This window comes from Oncorhynchus nerka, linkage group LG20, assembly GCF_034236695.1.
Source record: "Oncorhynchus nerka isolate Pitt River linkage group LG20, Oner_Uvic_2.0, whole genome shotgun sequence".
NCBI classification, from domain to species: Eukaryota; Metazoa; Chordata; class Actinopteri; order Salmoniformes; family Salmonidae; genus Oncorhynchus; species Oncorhynchus nerka.
The window spans coordinates 83,673,206-83,693,528 of record NC_088415.1 but is presented as its reverse complement, the minus strand read 5'-3'; the positions used below and the strand labels follow the sequence as shown (position 1 = coordinate 83,693,528).

The window sequence follows — 20,323 nt, the reverse complement described above, 5'->3', positions numbered from 1 at the left end:
TCTGCAGATGACTTCGTCAACCATTTTGAAAAGAAGGTCGACGACATCCGATCCTCGTTTGCTAAGTCAAACGACACCGCTGGTTCTGCTCACACTGCCCTACCCTGTGCTCTGACCTCTTTCTCCCTCTCTCTCCAGATGAAATTTCTTCTCCTTACCTCACCTCGCGTCTTGTGTCTTCAAGAGAGCGAGAGTTGCACCCCTTCTGGCCTCCGCAACCCCAACAACCTGCCCGCTTGACCCTATCCCTCAGAATCCTCTCTTCTCCAGACCATTTTCCGGAGACCTTCTCCCTTACCTCACCTCGCTCATCAACTCATCACTGACCGCTGGCTACCTGTCCCTTCCGTCTTCAAGAGAGCGAGAGTTGCACCCCTTCTGAAAAACACAATTAATCCTACACCCGATTCCTCCGATGTCAACAACTACAGACCAGTATCCCTTCTTTCTTTTCTCTCCAAAACTCTTGAACTCTTGAAGGAATACCTAGGATAGGATAAAGTAATCCTTCTCACCCCCTTAAAAAGACCTCATTCTCACCCCCCCGTTCTACTGACCTAGATGCACTATTGTAAAGTGGCTGTTCCACTGGATGTCATAAGGTGAATGCACCAATTTGTAAGTCGCTCTGGATAAGAGCGTCTGCTAAATGACTTAAATGTAAATGTAAGGTTAGATTTGATTAATGATGGGTGAAGAGTCGGGTAAACATTTATAATAATATTTTTATTTTGTAGATTTGAATGTATAATATTTGATCAAAGGGAGGATTGATAGAGGAAAATATGGTTGAAATGACTAATTATGTATACATTCCAATCAGAAACTGACTAGTCCAAATGCTATAATGTACTGTACATGTGAGTTTTCCCTCTTGGTCCTTTTCCCAATTGTATATAATGTAGTCAGGAGTTAGTAACAATGTAGGTCTGTTCCTTAGTTCATTCAGTTGTACAAATCTCCAGGTGGTGGGAACGGGCCATCTCCAAATGGTCGGGAATGTTGATTTATGCTGACTGGCCTTGACTTCGTGCTGATAACGCGAAGGTTTGAGAGCTAGAGGGGCCCTCTGTTTGTGAAACGGAACGTTTGGAAAACGCTGACGTCATTTTCAGTTTATAACCTGTGGAAATGTGTGTAAGCATTCAGTACTCTCTGGAATTAAACGCTCTTTACCTGGCTTTTAAGACTGGTCTCGATCTACTTCATGCATAATTAATGAACTTACAATTCATTAATGAATTAGAAATGAGTGCTAATTTTGGCAATTAAAGCATAAAGGAATTTAGAATTCCTCTATCAATAACCAGAGACTTTCTGTCGGTTGACTCTCCAGCAGACGGACCGGATTCCAACAGAGAAGACAACGACATACTGGTGTAAATATTTACACTACTGTTTAAAAGTTTGGAGTCATTAGAAATGTTCTTGTTTTTGAAAGTAAAGCACATTTTTGGTCCATTAAAATAACATAAAATTGATCAGAATACAGTGTAGACATTGTTAATGATGTAAATGACTATTGTAGCTGGAGACGGCAGATTCTTTACGGAATATCTACATAGGCGTACAGAGGCCCATTATCAGCCACCATCACTCCTGTGCTCCAACGGCATGTTGTGTTAGCTAATCCAAGTTTATCATTTTAAAAGGCTAATTGATCATTAGAAATCAATTTGCAATTATGTTAGCACAGCAGAAATCTGTTTTCCGATTAAAGAAGCAATTAAACTGGCCTTCTTTACACTAATTGAGTATTTGGAGCATCGGCATTTGTGGGTTCACTTACAGGCTCAAAATGTCTAAAAACAAAGTCCTTTCTTCTGAAACTCATCAGTCTATTCTTGTTCTGAGAAATGAGGGCTATTCCATGCGAGAAACTGCCAAGAAACTGAAGATCTCTTTCAACGCTGTGTACTACTCTCTTCACAGAACAGCACAAATTGGCTCTAACCAGAATAGAAAGAGGAGTGGGAGGCCCCGGTGCACAACTGAGCAAGAGGACAAGTACATTAGAGTGTTGAACAGAAGTGCTGATTGTAAAGTATGTGTTCTAATGGTACTGTTTGTTTCTGTGTTCAGATACATCAGTGGTCATCATAGTGTCTGGGAATGTGGTTATGCTGCTATTGGTGCTTGTGGTCAGGCTGCTCATAGTCTATAGATGGAAATTAAATAAGGAAACAGGTGAGAAACACTCACTCTCTCTCTCTCACACACACACACACACACACACACACACACACACACACACACTGTGTCAAATAAGGGAAATTACTCTTTTCACATCCAGTTTTCAATTCCAAGAAACTATTTGCACATACAATCATCCTTTGGCCCTGAGAAATATAGTTCTCATTGTGAACAGGGCTCTGTGTGTGTGTGTGTGTGTGTGTGTGTGTGTGTGTGTGTGTGTGTGTGTGTGTGTGTGTGTGTGTGTGTGTGTGTGTGTGTGTTGTGTGTGTGTGTGTGTGTGTGTGTGTGTGTGTGTGTGTGTGTGTGTGTGTGTGTGTGTGTGTGTGTGTGTGTGTGTGTGTGTGTGTGTGTGTGTGTGTGTGTGTGTGTGTGTGTGTGTGTGTGTGTGTGTGTGTGTGTGTAAAATGTTCTAATCTATGTTCTCTATCAAAGACCCTCAGTTATGGAACAGCTTGCCCTCTCAGGTAATAGGAGCAAAAACCATTGAGGTTTTTAAAATCACAGTTAACAATGTACCTTTTAGCTTGGCCTTCAATCAGTGACTGTTTTAGACGTCCTCTGTGATTTATGTTATTTTATTCATCCTTTTTACTGCTTCATGTTTGCTTCCACATTTGTAATTATATTGTTTTAATTATAAATTGTGTTGTGATTTAAAATGGACTTTAAATTAAAGGCCAGTGTTGTTAAAAACGTAATTTGATTTGTTTACATTGTTGACAAAAAATGACAATGAATTTTAATTCCATTTTGTAACACAACGAAATGTGGAAAAAAATCTACGGGGGTGAATACTTTCTGAAGGCACTGTAGCAGATGGTCTTATCCAGAGTGATTTACAGGAGCATTTAGGGTTAAGTGCCTTGTCAACGAGAACGCCCTAGTCAGCTCGGGGATTCAAACCAGCATCCTTTCGGTTACTGGCCCATAGGTTACCTGCCACCCTAACTAGTAAATCATTAACAAATCATTTAAAAGTTGTTTGAAAATCTGTCTATATACAGTATATGTTTTTATTTAATATTTATTGTAGGAATAAATTATTAATAAATGGTGAGTAAACTGTATATAAATGTCTTACAAATTGTTTATTGCCGGACGTTATTATAAAGTGTTACTGAGAAGTGAAATGGTTTCAGGAAGTACTTAGTGAAACAGCAGGACTTCTGTGGCTCAGCGTAGACACACCACACACACGCACACACACTCAGAGTGGTTCTCATACACACTGCAGGAGCAGACCTTCCTGTACTGGGAGGGTAACTGGACGTAGAGGTCTGAGGTGACTATCCTGCGTCTCTTATCCATATTTTTTGTTAAACTGCACTGTCGGTTAGGGGCCCGTAAGTAAGTATTTCACTGTAAGGTCTACACTTGTTGTACTCGGCGCATGAGACTAATACAATTTGATTTGATTTGATTTGATTTGACTGGAGTAAACAGGGTGTACAGCGTCTAAAGAGACTTGAACTAGCTGGGAGCCACAAGTCATCATGGTTATCCTGCTGGTCCTCACACTGAAGGTTGTCCTCCTCTTAGGTGAGTACATCAGACTGAATGAACACATGTCCAGTGACTCCTCTCTATAGTTGGATACATTTGGTTGTAACATTTTACAGTGTAACTCCATTCACTCACTGATAAAGTTGTTAGATAAAGGGGAGGGGACACTGAGGAACACAAGGTCCAGTATGTACTGATGGATGTGATGGTGATCACCAGTTGTGTACCAGACCAGAATCCACTCTTACAGTATGTGAAATGGAAGCTGGGGTGTTTGTACTGTTTGTAATGAGACTGTTGGTGTGTCCTACAGCTGCTGTGTGGAGTGTGTGTTCAGCAGAGTTGATCACAGTGGAAGGATATGAGGGGGGCAAGGCAGAGATCAGATGCCCCTACAAAGAGGAGTGGAGGAGCCACCAGAAGTACCTCTGTAAAGGGGATTGTCCTGTTTTTAATAAAGATAAAAGTTATTAAGACTGAGGCAGGGGAAAACAGTGCTTCTAACGGGAGATACTCGCTGAAGGACAACAGAGAGGAAAGTGTCTTCATTGTGACAATCACCAACCTGACGTTAAATGAAGCTGGGAGATACTGGTGTGGAGTGGACAAATGGGGACAAGATAACTACATTAAAGTGAACCTTGAAGTCTCTGAAGGTAGTGTAAACATTGGATCCTCAAAACTTTGTCACTTCCAAACTAAACATATTATAATATACATTCCTAATCAAGCTTCTGCTATTGACCTGAGTCTTAACTTGAGATCCTGCACATTATTCCATTTACATTTACATTTACATTTAAGTCATTTAGCAGACGCTCTTATCGCATGTAACAATTGCAGGGGCAATCTGCAATTGCTACATAAAGTACCAGTCAAAAGTTTGGACACACTTACTCAATCAAGGGTTTTCCTTTATTTTTACTATTTTCTACATTGTAAAATAATAGTGAAGACATCAACACTATTAAATAACACATATTGAATCATGTAGTAACCAAAAAACTGTTAAACAAATCAAGATATATTTTAGATTTGAGATTCTTCCAATAGCCACCTTTTTCCTTGATGACAGATTTGCACACTCTTGGCATTCTCTCAACCAGCTTCATGAGGTAGTCACCTGGAATGCATTTCAATTAACAGGTGTTTCTTTCCTTCTTAATGCAGTTGAGCCAATCAGTTGTGTTGTGACAAGGTATTATTTTTATTTTCCATTGGTTTTGTCTTGTCTACCATCACACCTGGCTCCAATTCCATCAATTACATGTTGTGTATTTAACCCTCTGTTCCCCCCATGTCCTTGTCTGTAATTGTTTGTTGTCAGTTCTTGTGCATGTTTTGTTCTGGTGTGCGTCGGGTTATGTACTCATGTATTTTATTGTTCTGTATCCGGTGGGATTTGATAATTAAACTTAGCCGTTGGAAACACAGTTTTACTCTCCTGCGTCTGACTTCTCTGCCGCCAGTACGCACCCTTGACAGAATTACGGACTGCTACTATGGAGTCAGCAGGAGCAGGTACCCCGGTATTAGGAGTGAAGGAACGGGTCTTCCAGTGCCTCCACCAGCACAACTGGGGTCTCCACTGAGCGCCCCTCTTCATCCTGGTCCCAGTGGGATTCGTCTCTCCCTGCCCCAGGGATACGATGGGAAGGCTGCGAACTGCCAGGGGTTCCTTCTCCAACTGGACCTATACCTGGCCACCATCCACCCGGCTCCGTCGTGTCGTGAGAGGGTGTCCGTCCTCATCTCGTGCCTCACCGGGAAAGCCCCGGAGTGGGCCAACGCCGTATGGAGAGAGGGAGATGCGGAGTTTGGACCAGTTTGAGGAGTTCACCCGCTGTTTCCGGGCAGTCTTCGACCATCCGCCTGAGGGTCGAGCGGCGGGTGAGCGCCTCTTCCATCTGAGGCAGGAGACGAGGAGCGCCCAGGAATTCACCCTAGAGTTTAGGACCCTGGCTGCCGGCGCGGGATGGAACGACAGGGCCCTGATAGACCATTATCGCTGCAGTCTGCGCGAGGACGTCAATCAGGAGTTGGCCTGCAGTGACACCACCCTTACGTTTGACCAGCTGGTGGACCTGTCCATTCGGCTGGACAACCTGCTGGCTACCCGCGGACGATCAGATCGGTGTCTGGTGGTTCCATCCCCCCGCACCCCCTCTCCGATACCTATGGAGCTGGGAGGGGCGGTGCGCAGGGAGACCGGAGGGGGTTCCAGCTCGTGCACCATCTGTGGCCGCAGAGGTCACACTGCCGGTCGGTGCTGGGCTAGTTCCTCTGGGGATCGAGGTAACAGGCAGGGCGCTCTGGCATCACCCCAGTTGAGCCGGCACCATTCTCATCCAGAGTCCTCTGTTGCTCATATGTTTGTTTAAGTTCCCAGGCGTGGCTGGGAACTTTATAGATACATAGTTTAGGGATCCCCATTGTTCCCGTGGCTGTGCCCTTCCCCGTTCACGCCTTAGATAGTCGACCATTAGGGTCAGGTTTGATCAGGGAGGCCACCACTCCTCTGGTATTAATCTCTACCTTGTTGTTTCTCCTGCGTTTCCCGTGGTGCTAGGCCTACCCTGGTTAGTTTGTCATGACCCCACTGTTTCTTGGCCACAGAGGGCTCTCACAGGGTGGTCGCAGGAGTGCTCAGGGAGGTTTCCGTTGGTGCTACTACGGTGGAGAGTCCAGACCAGGTCTCCCCCGTGCGCATTCCCCCTGAATATGCCGATTTGGCTCTCACCTTCTCTAAAAAGAAGGCGTCTCAATTACCACCCCATCGACGGGACAATTGTGCAATAAATCTCCTGGTAGATGCTGCACTCCCCAGGAGTCACATGTATCCCCTCTCACAGGCAGAGACAGAGGCTATGGAAACATATGTCTCCGAATCCCTGCGTCAGGGGTACATTCGGTCCTCCACTTCACCCGCCTCCTCGGGTTTCTTTTTTGTGAAGAAGGAGGAGGGAGGTCTACGCCCGTGTATTGACTATCGGGGTCTGAATCAGATCACTGTGAGGTATAGCTACCCGCTACCACTCATAGCTACAGCGATTGAGTCAATGCACGGGGCAAACTTCTTCACCAAACTAGATCTCAGGAGCGCTTACAACCTGATGCGTATCCGAGAGGTAGACAAGTGGAAGACGGCTTTCAGTACCACCTCAGGGCACTATCTCGTCATGCCATACGGGTTGATGAATGCGCCATCAGTCTTCCAAGCCTTTGTAGATGAGATTTTCCGTGACCTGCACGGCCAGGGTGTAGTGGTGTATATCGATGACATTCTGATATACTCCGCTACATGCGCCGAGCATGTGTCGCTGGTGCTCAGGGTGCTTGGTCGCCTGTTGGAGCATGACCTTCACTTTAAGGCTCAGAAATGCTTGTTTATCTAGCAATCCGTCTCCTTCCTAGAATATCGCATTTCCAGCACAGGGGGTAGATGGAGAGTGACCGCATTTCAGCCGTGCGTAATTGGCTGACTCCCACCAAGTTAAAGGAGATGCAGCGGTTCTTAGGGTTTGCCATCTACTACCGGAGGTTTATCCAAGGTTTTGGTCAGGTCCATCCAGATCCCTCTTTGGCATTCAAGTGGAGGTGGATGCGTCCGAGGCTGGGATAGGAGCCATGCTCTCTCAGCGCTCGGGTACGCCACCGAGCTGGACACGGACATTGAGCAGGCGTTACGTGCAGAGCCTGCTCCCGTCCAGTGTGTCGCTGGACATCTGTACGTCCCGTCTGCTGTTCCTGACCTGTTGATCGATTGGGCCCACACGTCACTCTCTTCTGGTCATCCTGGGATCGGTCAGACAGTGCGCTGTTTGAGTGGGAGGTACTGGTGGCCTACCTTGTCTAAGGACGTGAGGGTTTATGTTTCCTCCTGCTCGGTGTGCGCCCAGTGTAAGGCTCCTAGGCACCTGCCCAGAGGTAAGTTACACCCCTTATCCATTCCACAGCGGCCTTGGTCGCACCTGTCGGTGGATTTTCTAACTGATCTTCCACTCTCACAGGGTAACACGATCCTGATTGTTGTGGATTGTTTCTCTAAGTCCTGTCGTCTCATTCCTCTGCTCGGTCTCCCGACGGCCCTACAGACTGTGGAAGCCCTGTTTACACACGTCTTCCGGCACTACGAGATGGCACAGAACTCGCTCCGCCACTCCTCCACTAACCTCTCTCCCTTCCAATGCATACTGGAGTACCAGCCGGTTCTGGCACCTTGGCATCAGGGTCAGACCGAGGTTCCTGCGGTGGACGACTGGTTTATGAACGCGGAGGAGACATGGGAAGCTGTTCGTGTCTCCCTTCAGCAGGCCGTGACGCGCCAGAGGACGAAGGCAGATTGCCACCGCAGTGAGACCCCGGTGTTCGCACCAGGGGACCGAGTCTGGCTCTCGACCCGAAACCTGCCCCCCCGCCTGCCCTGCCGGAAGCTGGGCCCGCGGTTTGTGGGGCCATTTAAAGTCCTGAGGAGTGTGAACAAGGTTTGTTATAGGTACAGCTTCCACCCAATTACTGTATTAACCCCTCATTCCATGTGTCTCTCCTCAGGCCAGTGGTGGCTGGCCCACTCCAAGAGTCTGAGGTGCGAGAGGTTCCTCCGCCCCCTCTGGACATCGGGGTGGCCCCGGCCTACTCCGTTTGCTCCATACTGGATTCGAGGCATCGGGCGAGGGGCCTTCAGTATCTCGTGGAGTGGGAGGGGTACGGTCCGGAGTAGAGGTGCTGGGTTCCAGCCGAGGATGTGTTGGACCCTTCTATGCTGCAGGAGTTCCACCGTCTTCGTCTGGATCGCCCTGCGACTCGCCCTCCGGGTCATCCCCGAGGCCGGTGTCTCGGGGGGGTACTGTCACGACTTCCGCCGAAATCGGTCCCTCTCCTTGTTCGGGCGGCGTTCGGCGGTCGACGTCACTGGCCTTCTAGCCATCGCCAATCCACTTTTCATTTTCCATTGGTTTTGTCTTGTCTTCCATCACACCTGGTTCCAATTCTCACCTGGTTCCAACTTTATTGTAAAGGACCATAGGAGGAGGCAGGTAGCTGGGTCCAGGGGCAGGCAGAAGGTCATACAAAGGGGGACAACAAGATAACAGTACAGGAAGGGAAAAGGCTAGTAATGTCGCCCGGGAGATCAGGCAATAGGTTGATAACAGGAAATCCGTTTTTGCCTGCCTCAATAGCCTATCATACACAGGAGGATTAAATTACGGGAAAAACAGAGCACCGAATAGAAGTGATGGGGTGCAAAGAACTGAACTAAATAGTGTGTGATAATGACATACAGGTGTGTCAACAGGTGATCAGAATTCAGGTGATTGGGATCTGGAGAGTGAGCTGCGTTCAGGGGATCTATGTGTTTGAGTGTGTGAACCCAGGAGACTTGAGTGTGTGAACCCAGCCAACTTATCTTAGGTCCAGGGCCAACTCCTTCTTGACCTCTTGGTCAGCCAGTCCAAGTGGATTATTATTTGTTCAGATGGTGACGAAAAATAAATATGTACAAAAAAGAAAAGTAGAAAAAAAGCATGTCCAAACTAAAGACTCAAAAACAAACAAAAGGCCTCATGGCCAAACAAAAACCAGCAGCCTCATGGCTCTGCCAGCTGGGACACACCTTAATTGGCAGCACCTGTGTGCAACTAGAAACTTGGCTCAGCATCTAGACTCGGTTGGTGCTGCCACCTGAGGATGTAGTGTGAAAGTGTATCATGGTAGTGTGTTGTTTGTCAATGTCCTAACTCTAACCTTCCCTCCATATCATAACACTATCAACACACAATGGATCCTTTTTACACTACGCTAGTTTGTAAACATATTTTTGTACTGTAAAGAGACAGATCTGGCATCAAATCTGACTTTGAATCAGATTCCCGCCTCTGAGTGGTATAGTGTACAAACAATGTCTCTCCGACAACACATCTGTCACCGATTCCCCGTACTCCTGCTCACTCCGTGCACCAGTTCCGGGGGTCTATGTCACCGGCCTCTAGGCGGCACTGAACTGTCCTATTACGCACACCTGGTTCCCATTCCCTCTGATTAGTAATTGTATACATATGCCCTCTGCTCACCATTGTGTGGTCGGTTATTGTTCCCATGACCGTTGATCTTGTGAGTAGTGTAGTGTAGTGTAGTGTAGTGTAGTGTGGTGTGGTGTGGTGTGGTGTGGTGTGGTGTATTGTAGTGTAGTGTAGTGTAGTGTAGTGTAGTGTGGTGTGGTGTGGTGTGGTGTGGTGTGGTGCGGTGCGTAGTGTAGTGTAGTGTAGTGTAGTGTGGTGTGGTGTGGTGTGATGTGGTGTGTATTTATTAGAGGTTTAACCTCTTGTTTGGGTTACATCCCTGTGTTTTTGTACATGTGGTGTGGTGTGGTGTGGTGCGGTGCGGTGCGTAGTGTAGTGTAGTGTGGTGTGGTGTGGTGTGGTGTGTATTTATTAGAGGTTTAACCTCTTGTTTGGGTTACATCCCTGTGTTTTTGTACATGTGTTTGTTTTGGACTTGGTCCCCGTGCCTTTACATGGCATGTTGTATTTTTGGGTGGAGTTAAAACCCTCTATTACGTATTCCTGTCTCCAATCCTTTTCTACAACATCCCCCTGCAAGAACTACTTTAATACCAGTAGACAGCATTTTTGTTGTGTTAGCCAAGTGTAAAATTGTCACTTTGTTTTGTGGTCCTTTTTAGCAGCACCAACAATCACCACCAAAACAGAACCTACTACAACCGCATCAAACCCTGGTTCACCAACTTCATCATCCTTAGCCATCTCAACACCATCATCCATCTCATCAACACACAATGGATCTGGTAAATAAGCTCTTATGGCTGTGTTTTTTTACTAATTCAATCAGATCAGCTCTGAAAAAGATGATTTGAAAATATCTGTGATTGGTCAAAAGTTGCGTGAACACAGCCTATGAGCCTTAAAACTACTGTATGCTGGTTTCTCTTTGAAACTGGTTTCACAACACGTACTTTTGTAGTCTAAGTTACTGATTTGGAGCCAAATCTGACTTTAGGTAGTGTGGGACACTTCTACACCAGATTCCCCACTGAGTGGTATAGTGCAAAGACCATGTCTCTCGGACAACCCATTAGATCTTTTTCAGAGCTGATCTGAATGGTCAAAATATCAATTAGTGAAAAAAAGATCAGAATTGGGCTGCCTGTGTAAATCAGCCTTAACCAAATAGGGGAAAATGTCCACACGTGATTTGATGCATTACTTAAGTTTGCATTATGGTTTAGATGAGGAGCTCCTGTATAGTTGAACAGCTAGCCTTTTGGTAGTCTATATACTATGGTGTATGCTAATAGCTGCACCAATGCATGAATGTTGGCCACCACATCCAAGGCTAATGTAAGGATAGGATGTAAACAGAAAAGATGCACATAAAATGTAACATTTTATCAGAGGCAGATCTTGTATTACATATTAGTGTAAAAAGGCCTTGTGTAAGTTAAATTGCTGATTGTGAAGTATTGGCACTACTTGTGTGTCTGTGTTCCAGGAGCATCAGTGATCATCATAGTATCTATGAGTCTGGTTACATTGCTGCTTGTAGTCGGTCTGCTTATAGTCTACAGATGGAAATGCAACAAGGAAACAGGTGAGAAACGCACACGCTGTCAAAACATATAAATGCCCCTTTTCACACTTCATTTCAAATAAATAATTAGCATATTCATGATTGCACATTTCGTCACTATTGTTTTGAGTGTTCTCTTGAGCACTGACGAGTGCATTCTCAACTGACTAGTGCATTCTCAACTAGCACTGATTAAGATTTAGTCTAAAGTGTGTTATAGAGATTTGGAAACAAATAATTAGTTGGCGAACCTTCTGTTATCATTGTGATGTCATCCGATTGACTTTAGGTGTAGTATAACGTTAGCTAGCTAAGAGTGTTAGTAAATTCACTCTGGCAATCTACTCTGATTTTAGAGCACTCATCTGTGACAGGAGTGCAGAATAACTGAATTTACGAACTTCAACACCTGTTGAATATGACCGGTGTCAGTAAACGTTGGCAAAGAAACTCCATTAAATTGTTGCAGGCAGCAGTTATAGTATCCAAAGCTCTAGATAACATAAAGAGCCTAACCAGCTCTGCTAGAATGAGTAAAATGGTCAGTGTCACACCCTGATCTGGTTCACCTGTCTTTGTGCTTGTCGCCACCCTCTTCCAGGTGTCGCCCATCTTCCCCATTATCCCCAATGTATTTGTACTTGTGTTCTGTTTGCCTGTCAGTTTGTTTTGTCAAGCCTACCAGCGGATTTCCCGTGCTCCTGTCTAGTTCCTGTTTTCTTGTTTTGACCATTCTGCCTGTTCTGAGCCTGCCTGCCATTCTGTACCTTGTCACACCACCCTGGATTACTGTCCTCTACCTGCCTGAGCCTGCCTATCGTTCTGTACCTTTGGGACTCTGCTCTGGATTACTGTCCTCTACCTGCCTGAGCCTGCCTATCGTTCTGTACCTTTGGGACTCTGCTCTGGATTACTGTCCTCTACCTGCCTGAGCCTGCCTATCGTTCTGTACCTTTCGGACTCTCTCTGGATTACTGTCCTCTACCTGCCTGAGCCTGCCTATCGTTCTGTACCTTTCGGACTCTGCTCTGGATTACTGTCCTCTACCTGCCTTGAGCCTGCCTATCGTTCTGTACCTTTCAGACTCTGCTCTGGATTACTGTCCTCTACCTGCCTGAGCCTGCCTATCGTTCTGTACCTTTCGGACTCTGCTCTGGATTACTGTCCTCTACCTGCCTTGAATCTGCCTATCGTTCTGTACCTTTCAGACTCTGCTCTGGATTACTGTCCTCTACCTGCCTGTGCCTGCCTATCGTTCTGTACCTTTCAGACTCTGCTCTGGATTACTGTCCTCTACCTGCCTTGAGCCTGCCTATCGTTCTGTACCTTTCGGGCTCTGCTCTGGATTACTGTCCTCTACCTGCCTGAGCCTGCCTATCGTTCTGTACCTTTCGGACTCTGCTCTGGATTACTGTCCTCTACCTGCCTTGAATCTGCCTATCGTTCTGTACCTTTCAGACTCTGCTCTGGATTACTGTCCTCTACCTGCCTGAGCCTGCCTATCGTTCTGTACCTTTCAGACTCTGCTCTGGATTACTGTCCTCTACCTGCCTTGAGCCTGCCTATCGTTCTGTACCTTTGGGACTCTGCTCTGGATTACTGTCCTCTACCTGCCTGAGCCTGCCTATCGTTCTGTACCTTTCAGACTCTGCTCTGGATTACTGTCCTCTACCTGCCTATCATTCTGTACCTTTCAGACTCTGCTCTGGATTACTGTCCTCTACCTGCCTGAGCCTGCCTATCGTTCTGTACCTTTCAGACTCTGCTCTGGATTACTGTCCTCTACCTGCCTGAGCCTGCCTATCGTTCTGTACCTTTCAGACTCTGCTCTGGATTACTGTCCTCTACCTGCCCCCCTGTTTTTGTGAAACTTTTGTTACTTTGAAACTGTCTGCATCTGGGTCTTCTCCTGAGCCTTGACAGAGTGAGAAATTCTCTCGTTTGTGTCAGCAGTATCTGGCAAGTTGGCCAGTTAGCTTGGCCGCTTGACTGCTGTTGTGAAATCAGAATGCTTGGATCAACCCTACTCCTCGGGCAGAGGATCCAGTCTTCTCTCTGAACTCTCCGAGAGTGAAACTCTCTGAATTTACTATGACAATCTGACAATGTTCTGAATTTACAAACGCCCAGAAAACACTGAGCGCACTCTGACACTCCAGAGTGAATTTACGAACACACCCGTAGTATCATGTTAGCTAGCTAGATAAGAGGGAGGGGAGCACACTGAATTATAGCTAATTAACATGAGCATTGCTAGATAGTTTTGACAAACTTTTCTAGCTAATGACGACATTGCCATCTGTCTAAAGTAAATTTTGACAACATATTGATGACAATTGTTTCCTACAAAATAGCTGCATAATGGCAATGTCATGCATTTCCAAGCTACTATAGTGTAATTTAGACAACACTCATAGCCCCTGTTAAGAATGACTGGGCACCACTTGAATTTTGGGCATCAGTATGGCTGAGCGTCATGAGAATGTTGATGACCATGGCATAACGCAGCTGAGTGACAGAGGTACAAATCATCCTTTGGCTCTGATTGAACAATAGAGGTCTCATTGTGAACAGTGTGCCCTCGGCTCCCTGTTCTTGGAAATGCAGCTCTCAAATCCACCTGAACAGAATGCTGGAGCCAAATAGTGAGCTGTGTTTTGTCTGTGTTCTACAGCTGTCTCCTCTGCTTCGACGGTGAACACTGGGATCAACAGAGAGGTCAGTGTGTGTACCCTGTTGGTGGAAATGCAGCTCTCAAATCCACCTGAACAGATTACTGGATACCCAATACTGAGCAATGTATAACAGTGTAGCTTCTTGATATGCCACACCTGTCAGGTGGATGGCTTATTTTGGCAAAGTTTAAATGCTCACTAACGGATATACAAAATTAGAGAAACTTTTGTGCATATGGAACATTTCTGGGATCTTATTTCAGCCCATAAACATTTTTGTTACTTTGAAACTGTCTGCATCTGGGTCTTCTCCTGAGCCTTGACAGTGAGAAGTTCCCTCATTTGTCAGACGTATCTAGCAAGCTAGCCAACTTTAGCCAGTTGGCTTGGATGCTTGACTGCTGTTGTGAAGTCAGAATGCTCGGATCAACCCTACTCCTCGGACAGAGCGTCCAGTCTTCTCTCTGAAGTAGTGAAGGAGTGAAATTCTCTGAATTTACTATGACAATCTGACAACGTTCTGAATTTACGAATGCCCAGAGTGAATTTACAAACATCTAGTATAATGTTAGCTAGCTAGATAAGAGTGAGGGGAGCCCACCGAATTCTATCTAATTAGCATTGCTAGGTATTTGACAAACTTTGCTAGCTAATGACAACATTGGCATCTGTCTAAAGTAAATTTGACAATTTTGATTGTTTCCTACAAAATATCTTCCTAATGTAGCAGTCATTGAGTGTGAGATCACGCTGTTTAATCAGCTTCTTGTCACACCTGTCAGGTGGATGGATTATTTTGGCCAAGTAGAAATGCTCACTAACAGATGTAAACAAATGTGTGTACAAAATGTAGACTTTTGTGCGTACGGAACATTTCTGGGGTCTTTAATTTCAGCTCATGAAACATGGGACCAACACTTGACATGTGTTTTTGTTAAGTGTATGTTCTTCCCTCTCGTAAGTCCTCCCATCCCTCTCCTCGTTTTCCTCCTTTCCAGGGTTGTGATGGTGACTATGAGGAAATAAATGACCAACCCCTACATTCCAACATCTACGCCAACTTACCCACATGCCCCTCTGAATCTCAACTTCCACAAGGACCCCAGCTGCCCCAATGAAGCCAGTGCTGTCATTTAGGAGGGCACTTCTTCTGGTGATGCCACTGTCAACGTTGGTCTCAACCCTGCCTACTCCTCCCATCTACTCCAGTCAGCAAACCCAGAAACACCTGAGTCACTGTCAACCAATCAGAAGGGACATACACACACTGGCAACCAATCACAGTGACCTGTTATTAACTATGTGTGCCACCTCTTGAGCGTTGAGATTTAATTTGAGCAAACATCTGCATAATCTGCTTCATGTCCTCAATCAGATGTGCTACTTTGACTTGGGTCTCATGTCTCTGCTCACCTTGTCTTAATGTTTAGGTCACTTAGGCCTAATTTGCATGTTAATATCTAAGTAAATATTGGCTCACTATATGCATTATAACTGTCTAATGGTTTTTAACACATAATTAAGGGATAATCAATGAAGGACTATGCTTTCTGTGGAAAATAATGCACGATTTGGAAGTTGTGCCACCACGCACAGCGCAGTGGCACTAACCTTCCACGGAGTTGCATTATTTACCAGGAAACGCATAGAGCCCTGAGTTGACTATTCCGCTTATACCACGGCTATAACACTTTCTGCTAGAAATGAACAAGTAGCTAGCTGGCAAGTTTCCTAGATAGCTACAGTAGTTACCTAACCAAACAGACTTGCTATAGTAGATTAGCTAAGCAAACCATCAGTCCTAGCTTGCTATTAATGAAAATCAATATTGCCAATTATGTTTTCAATTTGATTTTTGCTTTCCAAAGCAGGTTAGACCCCTGGTAGTGTCAAATAGGTAATAGTCTCCAACCATGGTCTCCATTTCCCCCCCCCCCCCCCACCCCACCATGTGCCCACTATGCCCAACATCATTTAATAGTTATTGACTTGATACCGGTACCCCCTGTATATAGCCTCGTTATTTTTTTATTTTACTATTTTTACTTTAGTTTATTTAGTAAATATTTTTAACTTTTCTTGAACTGCATTGTTGGTTAAAGGCTTTAAAGTAAGCATTTCATGGTAAGGTCTACTACACCTGTTGTATTCAGAGCATGTGACAAATACAAGTTGATTTGAACTGTAAATGAGAGGATCATGTAGAATTAAAACATGTTACATTCTGACTTATTCTGATATACAGTATGTATTTGAAGGGATCATAAATATAACGACGAGTAAAGCAGAAGAGACACTTGTGAAATGGGTAAGTGTGGATGGTTAGAGTGAAGCCCTTTTAATATTTTATTTATTAATCATTAAACATTGTTAGATTATTCATACCGGTGAACAATGACCACTTTTACTAAGGGACGTTCACGACATACATATTACATTATTATATACAGTGCAGTACAGTGGATCGTTATGTGTTGCCGGGGGAACGGGGAGGGAATGTGAAATTCCATTGGCTTCTTCTTCTTGTACCACAGCACAGTTCTATAAAAGTTGCCCATTGAGTTACACATTTTCACAGCTACAGTAACTTAAGGGTGAATCTAGGGTAAAGCAACTCCTGTGGGGAATATGAATTGGGACACATTGTTGATATGAGTATGCTATTATTACGCTATAAAACATTCTAAGTTAGTCGAGCAGCTCCGGGGTTCGAGAGGCATAAGATCAGCATGCATGCGTGCTGCAGACATTCAGACAGGGCAGCCATCTTGAAAATGGACTGACCCACTTCTCCCCATTTAAGCCTCATTTTTGGTGCTTTCCCTTTTATATCAAAAAATACAAAACATAACGGCGAAAATAATTCAAGTTTCATTCCATTTTCCCTTTTGTTTTTTTGTTTTTTGTTTTTGTTTTTGTTTTTTTCTTGTCCGGCACTTAGCTACATATTGACAAAGTATACAATATTTTACAACTGAAGACTGAAATAACACTTGATTCGTCTAATCGGATATATACGGTGTAAGGCCCATATCCAATCAGAAAAGCCAACTGGAAGCTAACCAGTAGGAAGCAACACAACAAGCCTATGGTGTGAAGAAAGATGTCCGACAGCAATGCATTAACACGAGCACCCGCCCTCTGGGACAGTGGGTTCTGCTGGTTTGTCCAGCTTTATGTCAATCACTGGAAAGTGTCCAATTAAGGAAAACTTGGGGAATACATAGAAAATGGTTAAACATTATCTGCATATTCCATTCTAAATAACAAAACTGTAACATAACATCAACAAAAATGACTTTAATGCAATATAATAGACCCTCTTTATTTCTCTCTCACACCCACACACACGATCACACAATTCCACACTATATGGAACTACAGTACGCCCTTCCTTCCAACCACAATAGTGTATTCATCATGTCTCCCTAGTACAGCTCTGCTACACAACTCGAGCCCTAAGGGCCCCGACATTATACATTGGGTTAGGAAGGGACTGTTTTTTAAATCAATAACTAGGGTATTGGCCAGGCTTGGGTATCATTTTCAAGAATTATTCAATTGATCAATAACATTTTGAAGCTGAGCCATTCATACCCTCCTGCTCTTATTCACAGTGTCTCTGTACAATCATCTCTTAACATTATAACACGGTGTCAGAAGTGCTTCAACTCAGTCAGTCCCTCTTCAACTCAGTCAGTCCCTCTCTCGTCTGGTGAGCAGCCAACTCAGTCAGTCCCTCTCTCGTCTGGTGAGCAGCCAACTCAGTCAGTCCCTCTCTCGTCTGGTGAGCAGCCAACTCAGTCAGTCCCTCTCTCGTCTGGTGAGCAGCCAACTCAGTCAGTCCCTTTCTCGTCTGGTGAGCAGCCAACTCAGTCAGTCCCTCTCTCGTCTGGTGAGCAGCCAACTCAGTCAGTCCCTCTCTCCAACTTAGTCAGTCCCTTTCTCGTCTGGTGAGCAGCCAACTCAGTCAGTCCCTCTCTCGTCTGGTGAGCGGCCAACTCAGTCAGTCCCTCTCTCGTCTGGTGAGCAGCCAACTCAGTCAGTCCCTCTCTCGTCTGGTGAGCGGCCAACTCAGTCAGTCCCTCTCTCGTCTGGTGAGCAGCCAACTCAGTCAGTCCCTCTCTTGTCTGGTGAGCAGCCAACTTAGTCAGTCCCTCTCTCGTCTGGTGAGCAGCCAACTCAGTCAGTCCCTTTCTCGTCTGGTGAGCAGCCAACTCAGTCAGTCCCTCTCTCGTCTGGTGAGAAGCCAACTCAGTCAGTCCCTTTCTCGTATGGTGAGCGGCCAACTCAGTCAGTCCCTCTCTCGTCTGGTGAGCAGCCAACTCAGTCAGTCCCTCTCTTGTCTGGTGAGCAGCCAACTTAGTCAGTCCCTCTCTCGTCTGGTGAGCAGCCAACTCAGTCAGTCCCTTTCTCGTCTGGTGAGCAGCCAACTCAGTCAGTCCCTCTCTCGTCTGGTGAGAAGCCAACTCAGTCAGTCCCTTTCTCGTATGGTGAGCAGCCAACTCAGTCAGTCCCTCTCTCGTCTGGTGAGCAGCCAACTCAGTCAGTCCCTTTCTCGTCTGGTGAGCAGCCAACTCAGTCAGTCCCTCTCTCGTCTGGTGAGCAGCCAACTCAGTCAGTCCCTCTCGTCTGGTGAGCACCAAGCGGAGCCATTGTTATGGATACTCACACATGTAGAGAACGTATTGGAGCAGATAGACGCAGCAGTGCAGGGATGGAGCGGGGACAGACAGGGAGGAGCAGATAACGGTACGGGCCAGGGAACGGTAGGGCCTGAATGTCGTGGGTATTGGAAATGTCATGCCAGGGCTCTACTCCCTAGGTACAGGGGCCTACCCTACTATACCGTCACTAGGCTGCCATCCTGCTATAGCATCATTAGGGGGGATCCTTTCCCCTTGTCCTATACAAGAACAAGCCAATCGATCAAAATACATCATGAAGTACCATAGCGTAGTTAGTGAACTTTGTAGGGCAGTATGGATTCCATACAAACCGATCGTATTACTGGTTCACTGAAATAGAGATGGCAGCCGATTTCTGCCTACTTCCTTATTACCGTACCAGCAACCACGATGAGTTAAAGGATTTGTTCCCTCTACTGAGTTTCTCTTCATTGTTCTGAGCCTTGATTAACAGTGTTGAGTCACTCACTCTCTGTTCTAAAGGATACTGCCTTCAGGGTTCACATCGTCCAAACTCTCCATCCCAGGTAAGGTTGCTGCAACACGCCGAAACAGCTGGAGAGGGAGGGAGGGAGGGAGAGAGAGAGGGAGGGAGGGAGGGAGAGAGGGAGAGAGAGAGAGAGAGAGAGAGGGGGAGGGAGGGAGAGAGAGAGAGAGAGAGAGAGAGGGGGGAGGGAGAGAGGGAGGGAGGGAGAGAGAGAGAGAGAGAGAGAGGGAGGGAGGGAGGGAGAGAGGGAGGGAGAGAGAGAAAGGGAGGGAGGGAGGGAGGGAGGGAGAGAGGGGGAGGAAGAGGGAGGAAGTGAAAGAGAGAGGGAGGAAGAGAGAGAGAAAGAGTGAGAGAGAGAGAGAGAGAGAGAGAGAGGAGGGAGAGAGAGAGAGAGAGAGGGAGGGAGGGAGAGAAAGAGAGAGGGAGGAAGAGAGAGAGCGAGAGAGGGAGAGAAAGAGAGGGAGGGAGGAAGGAAGAGGGAGGAAGTGAAAGAGAGAGGGAGGAAGAGAGAGAGCGAGAGAGGAGGGGAAATAGTTTGAAAGAATAGAAAGAATTTCCACAATCTAAATCTTATGTTTGAGTGAGTGACATTAAGCAAATTAAGAAGCTAAAATTATGAAATGTTGACTGCCTGATTAAGAAATGCTAAATTTATATAGCAAGAATCACCTGTTTGACATTGGTGCCTGTCTTGGCACTAGTTTCGATGAACATCACGTTCAGTTCTTTGGCTCTCTGCTCTCCCGCCTCAATAGTGATTTGCCTGTGGGAGAATCAGACCATAGCCACCATTCAAATGTTTCAAGGGAAATACTTGTTAGACATCTTAAACGGTTTATGTAGAACCAATGACGTTGAACAATTGATGCATAATTGAATCAAATCAGGTGACTCATGTTCACGCTGTAAATGCATATATAATCAATTTAAAGGGATTGAAAAAGTAGCATTAAGGCAGACAAACTACCCCTCCGGAAAGCTTATACAGGGATGCTGGCCCGTGTTGACTCCAATGCTTCCTACACTTGTGTCAAATTGGCTGAAAGTCCTTTGGGTGGTGGACCATTCTTGATACACAAAGGAAACTGTTGAGCGTGAAAAACCCAGCACCGTTGCAGTTATTGACACATAAAACAGGTGCGTTTGTCACCTACTACCATACAACATTCAAAGGCACTTAAATATTT

At 45.7% G+C, this 20,323-nt stretch overlaps 2 protein-coding genes across 2 annotated transcripts in view; one reads left to right on the top strand and one right to left on the bottom strand.

Moving 5' to 3' along the window:
• Positions 1 to 3,484: 3,484 nt before the first annotated feature.
• Positions 3,485 to 16,189, top strand: LOC115103297 (CMRF35-like molecule 5). Its single transcript, XM_065005908.1, is given in 7 exon segments — positions 3,485 to 3,735; positions 4,013 to 4,161; positions 4,163 to 4,355; positions 10,382 to 10,504; positions 11,209 to 11,307; positions 13,961 to 14,004; positions 14,960 to 16,189. Coding segments are annotated over 7 exon segments (774 nt in total). The 5' UTR covers positions 3,485 to 3,689; the 3' UTR covers positions 15,080 to 16,189.
• An 81-nt stretch (positions 16,190 to 16,270) lies between these two features.
• The window catches only part of LOC115103298 (ras-related protein Rab-6B-like), a 14,796-nt gene continuing 10,743 nt past the window's right edge, over positions 16,271 to 20,323 (bottom strand). Inside the window, exons 6-8 of the mRNA XM_065005909.1 lie at positions 19,806 to 19,899; positions 19,138 to 19,204; positions 16,271 to 17,147 (exon numbers count right to left, since the gene is read on the bottom strand). Coding sequence (XP_064861981.1) covers positions 17,083 to 17,147; positions 19,138 to 19,204; positions 19,806 to 19,899 — 226 coding nt within the window. The 3' untranslated portion in view covers positions 16,271 to 17,082. The remainder of the gene's footprint in view (positions 17,148 to 19,137; positions 19,205 to 19,805; positions 19,900 to 20,323) is intronic.